This window comes from Uloborus diversus, chromosome 8 (assembly GCF_026930045.1).
Source record: "Uloborus diversus isolate 005 chromosome 8, Udiv.v.3.1, whole genome shotgun sequence".
NCBI classification, from domain to species: domain Eukaryota; kingdom Metazoa; phylum Arthropoda; class Arachnida; order Araneae; family Uloboridae; genus Uloborus; species Uloborus diversus.
In genome coordinates, this window is record NC_072738.1 from 121,239,787 (window position 1) to 121,245,868 (window position 6,082).

The window sequence follows — 6,082 nt, forward strand, 5'->3', positions numbered from 1 at the left end:
AAATTTTAAACCTTCAACTCCCGACTCCAGAAATTTTAAATCCCTTGACTCAGATTCCGACTCTTTACCCCGAATCAGTCCGACTCCGCAAGCACTGGCAGCGTTGCAGACTTTAAGAGAAAATGACATACTCCGACTAATACTCTTGTAGTGTTAAACCTTCAACTCCAGACTCCGACTCCTTTTCCCCAAAATCAGTCAGACTCTGACTCCGCAGCCCTGGTTTCTAAGCATGTTAGAAAAGGATGCTGAGAGACAGAGAGATTATTCTAAAGCAATGAAATACGTATTACCAATTTGTCTCAAGAATTTGACAGATAAGCTAATTGCACTTATTCAGAGCTTTGATTTATCTCTGTTTTAAAATTTTATGTTATTGGTTAGACTTGAAACACATATAACCAAAACGTCAACTAGCTATTTGTTCCACCTTATGATAATCAATCAATATACTAACTTATTTTGTCACCCTTTTACGTAAATTTAGGTTGGCTGGTTGGTTGGTTTATTTGATTTTTATGGCGCAAGAGCCCTTGTGGGCTATACTGCGCCAAACGATTTTTTATCATATATTATTTACTTTTCATTTAAGTATTCAGTCAGGAAAAAAGAAAAGCACGCATATTTTGAAGTAAAAGGCATAAAACTTCAAGTATAAGTATTAAAAAAAAACAGCCGTTAAAAACATGTAAACGTTAAAAACATTTAAACGAATTGTAGATTAAGAAAAAATGGATGAAATAATATCTTGAAAATAAGGAAAGGACAAAATCACATAATGACAAACGCTAAATTAAAAAGGAGAAACCAATCTCCTATAAATTTAGGAACTTCTTTCTGATAAATATAAATTTAATAAAAATATGTATTGTATGTAAATTTACGTCATTAAAATAAATGTTAATATCATGAAAAGAGGAGAGTGTTGTACCTTGAGACGTTTGTACCTTGGGACACTGCTAATTTCTAAGAATATATTTTTAGCAGCCATGTTTTGCAATCTCTAGCAGTAACCTTCATCACTAAATAGTGCCATAGTAAAAATCAACATCAAATGAGTAAAATTGACGATTTTGTGAGAAAAAGAAAATTTTATAACTCCAAAGTAAATATTTTCTTCATTTTTATTTCATTTTCTGTCTTTGTATTTGTAAAACTAATCCACTGAATTTTATTTTGTTATAAATGAGAAGTACTTTAAATATTTTGGTTATAAGAAAATAATGATAGTGCCTCTAGATTGACCACCATTTTGGTTTTTCTTAAATCACGTGGTGATTGTACCTTGAGACAGCCAAACATTTTGTACCTTAGGACACATTCCAAGGTTTAATATAGGCATTGTTCTCAATAATTAAGATATGTTTAGGAACATGGAAAAATGTTATAATCTTATGTAATATTTTGAACAAATTTAATGTTAGATAATAATTCATAATTCATTATTGATAATTAATTATTCATAATTAATTATTCATAATTAATTATTCATAATTTAATTCACTTCCATGATTTTTTTTTCTGGTGCAAAATTGATTTAAGTATATGGCTGTTTCCAGAATCATGAAGACTTTCCCATAGTACAACAGGATGTGTCCCAAGGTACAATAGGGTGTTGTACCTTGGGACAGCTTGGAGCTTTTACTTTAAATGGCTGGCAATATTTTATTTTCAAACTGTCTTCATTTAAAGAAATATATTGCATAGATTTATGTTGAGATATTTTAATGTGACTTTTAGATTTTAAATTTGATTCAAATAATTGACGTTAAAAATTAAAATATGAAAAGTGTCCCAAGGTACAACACTCTCCTCTAAACTTCACAATACAAACTTTGTGCATGTATTTCTCCAATACTTCGTACCACATTTTCAAAAGAATCTTTTTTTGCAGAAAAATGGGTACTTTTCGTCAGCAACTCGTCTTCCTGTTATCCCTACTGGTATTCGCTCATGCTATGGAAAAGGAAGGAAGATCCCACTACATAGAAGATACAGAGAAGCATCACCACGTAGCAAATGGCACAGAAGCTGCTACTAAAGAAGTTGGAACCAGTAGAAAGAATCCCTTCAGTGGGCTTGGTAACATGTTGGGAGCGTTTGGAGGTGGATCCAGCAGTGCTGCGGCTGGGGGATCTAGCAGTGCTCCAGGAGGCACCAGTCCTGTTTTGAGTCTTCAGCAAGGTTTGCAAGGCATTCAAAACATGCAAAGATTCATCGTCAAGCTGCAAAGCATTATGAAGCATCCATTTAGCTTCCGCGGCGTGTCTGATACCATGGCAACACTAACTGGACTTTTAGCAGCAGTTGGTGGAGGATACTTGACCTATGTGAGCATGGTGGCACTGTTCGGAAACATGATGGATCCTCAGAACACAGCTCATCAGTATGCTTATTCCGCCCCGCCTCATCAATATGCCCCTCCTCAACATTTAAATTTGGCTGCTTCCCATCAAGTACCAGCTTACAATAGAAGGCAATCGAATTCAGACAGCAGCAATTTTTTCTTTGGATCATACGATATTGGCAAGATGCTTAAGTCTGTCACGAATTTCAACTATCCCGAAGCCTCCTTCCAGTTGTTGAGGATCAAAGAAGAGTCTTGCAAGCAAAGGGCTGTCTGCGAGTTTGAGAAATTTTTGGCTAAGAAAGGAATTGCTTCTGTAATTCTGAAAGGAGTGAGGTAAAAATTTATGTACTATTATTTAAGAGATAATTATTGTTAATTTTATTGCAACTCCCTAGTACAGTTGTCCACCTGTCTAGCTTGACCTCCTTTTTAAGCTATAGAATAGTCCTGTATCATATAAATCAACCTATATAAGTTGCCCACCTCTTTAGGTTGATCACTAAAGTAGTACACCACAAATGGTCGCTACCTCCTTTTTAAAGTACAGAATAGTCCTATATCATATAATTTAACCTCTATAAGTTGACCACCTGTTTAAGTTGACCACTAAAGTAGTGCACCACAAGTGGTCAACTTGCACTGGTTTCACAGTATCTGGCTTTTATCGCAGTTTCAAATTTGTCCAAACTTAAATGCCCTTTTTTAAACTGCTACATGCGCATGTAACATGCTATGATATGTTCTAGGCATTTTTTTCGTTAGTGAGTAAGTTAAGAAGAGATTTTTTTTTTTTGGCACAAAACATGTTTTAGATGTATTACGCCAACAGTTTATTGAATGGAAACATATTATGGTTTGTTGAAAAAGATAATATGCTTCTAAATGAATAAAATAAAATTAGAGATAAGAAAGGAAGATATATAAGGAAGTCGATGGCATGAAAATAAAAAACAAGCTATTACTTTAATAGAATTTCCAAATAATGCATTAGTTACTATAATTTTAAACTCAACCGTACAAAAAACAATTTTTTTAAGCATTTCATTGAAAAAAAGTTCTCAGGCATCAAAAGAGAACACTTAAAGAAATAGATTGATAATCTTGTGAAGGATAGCGAGTAAATTTGCGCGTGAGAACCAGCAATTCGTTCGAAATATTATTTAAAAAACAAATAAATGTTAAAAATGCTTAAAAAACAAATTCATCTTCGACTGTGTCGCGTTGACCTTACTAGCAGCCCGCCCAAATTTATTGAGATCCAAATAAGGGTAAAATAAAGCTTTGCAAGAACTGCAGGCCAATAAGGTGTTAGGTATTTGCTTGCAATTCTTCATTGGTTTTGGACGAATTTGCTCAAATGCATTAGAAACTTATGTGATAAACTGTAAAAACGATTCAGAAACGTTCCTGGAAAATGATAGGCAGCTGATATGCTCAATTTCAACCAGTAACATATCTTACAAAAACCAGTAACCTTTCTGAAATATTGGGAAATCTCCCCTGTTAAAGCCAATCGTGAATCTTCTAGAAAAATGAAACACGTTTTATGTATTTGATTAGAACCTTCCTAATTTCCCAAGAGAGCTCCAGAAGCATTACAGCAATCATAGTCAAAGCTAAGCGAAAATTGCAAACAAGAACCAAGCATATTCCTTGCCTGTAATTCCCGCCTCGCAAAGCTGCAGCTATCCAGTGACTTATTTGCTCTCATTGGAAGTCTAGTCAAACTGGACGGGCTGTAATCTGACTTAAGCGGATACACTTAATAAACACGCTCAGTCAATCTTTAAACTGGTAGCAAAAATATTTTTCACACCAGTGAAAAGTCTGCATTCGTGCATCTTTTAACAATTCAGGAAACTTTTTTGCGAAGATACTTGATTTTGCGGGGAAATAGGTGAAAACCTCTGAAATACCGAAACGTTCCACGGAAATAACCAGTAACGTTTCTGAATTTTTTTACAGTGTATGTCAGAATGGTGCCCAGCTATTAATAGAACAGTTACCTTGAGAGTTTCATGTTTTTTTCTAAAAACGTGACTGATATTTATTGGGGAAGTTTCTGATTTCCTCGGAAAGATTCTAGGTTAGGTTCAAGAAAGTTACTGACTTTCAGCCTGAAACTTTCTTGTTTTTGCCAGATGTATTACTGGCAGAATTTAGGCAAATTAGCTGCCCATTATTTTTCAAGAACGTTCGGGTCAATCCACGTGACGGAATGAGACATGCGGAGAGGTTTTGCCCGTATATTTTGTTTTATAAATACAAATATAACAAGCTAGATATTTTATTTTTGAAAGCAACAGTTGGGATTTGACACAAGAATTACGTAGAACATTAAAAGTCATTGTTTTTAAATAAAATAATTAAAGATTACACTATAAAATACCTGTGACGGAACGGCACTCGTATGTGTCCCGTTCCGTCACATCATGCATTTTATTGCATGTCGTTCCGTTATTTTCTTCACACTCACTAACTTTTGATGTTCTTCTTATACGTAGTTCTGCGGAAAAAGGCTACGGACTAGCTACGGACGTAGCCTCTAGCTACGGACTCGTATGTGTCCCGTTCCGTCACATCATGCATTTTATTGCATGTCGTTCCGTTATTTTCTTCACACTCACTAACTTTTGATGTTCTTCTTATACGTAGTTCTTATGACAAATCTTTACTGTTGCAATCAAAAATACAACTTCTAGCTCGTATTATTTATATTTATGAAACAAAATCTAGGGACAGAACTACTTCAAAAGTCTCGTTCCGTTGACCCGTTTTTTTTTTTTTTTGTTCAAATTATGTTTATAACGTTTAAACGCGTTTTTTCATGAATATCAATTTATTTATTTATTTTTCGTTACAGTAAAAAGATTCCAGGAATGGAGAAGTATTTAGATGCTGCGTATCGAGGAATAGCAAATGAAGATTGTGGTTATGCATTTAATTCCTGTCCGTACACTCTTGGCCAATCCGTTCTAAGGTCCATTGGATTGAATTAGAAGATATAATTTAAGCCATTTGCTCATCGTAATTTTATTTTCTGCTCATTCACAAAAGAGCTGTGATGGTCACCTTTGCCTAACTTAAAAGGAGTTCCACTAAAGTTGAACACTTACGATCGTATTCACCAGACGAGTCGACCCTCTGTGGAACACCCTACGCGCCGACTGGAAGTCTTTCTACTGGTTGAAGAAGGTTTCAACAGACGGTTTGACTTTCTGACCGACGGTCAATTCCACTGGTGAATACGACAATAAGTAAGGCAGGGGGGAAAGACATTATGATTGTATTTTTCATTCAAAACAAATGGTCATCCATGATTTGACGCTTTGATTTTGTATTTACATGTTCCATGCAAATACTTCACTCAAAGCTAAACTGAGAGGAGCATATGCCCTTTTTTCTTACTTCGAGAAAAACTGCTTTCTACAGAAATCTTTGTAGCGAAAATATGCAAAATATTTGCCATCAATCAAGAACAAAACCTGGCTCCGTCAGAGAGCAACAATGACAAAACTTTTGTCGCTTCGGTACTGCGACTGCGAAATGTATCCTCATTGCATAGTGCGAAGACGGAAAACCTGAACCACGAGATTTCAGTGTGCCTGGGATGAATTTTGTATTTATTTCTAACAAAGGAGAAAAGCGATTAATGTAGTACTGTCTAACCAACGGATTGTGTGGAATTGGCAAACGTCCAGTTAAAACGAGTCTATCTGAATGAGGGGAAAA

At 35.1% G+C, this 6,082-nt stretch overlaps 1 protein-coding gene across 1 annotated transcript; it reads left to right on the forward strand.

Moving 5' to 3' along the window:
- The first annotated feature begins 1,898 nt into the window (after nt 1-1,898).
- LOC129228565 (uncharacterized) lies at nt 1,899-5,349 on the forward strand. Its single transcript, XM_054863248.1, has 2 exons — nt 1,899-2,683; nt 5,214-5,349. Exons 1-2 carry the CDS (start codon nt 1,899-1,901, stop codon nt 5,347-5,349), a joined length of 921 nt encoding a protein of 306 aa, XP_054719223.1.
- The last annotated feature ends 733 nt before the right edge of the window (nt 5,350-6,082 follow it).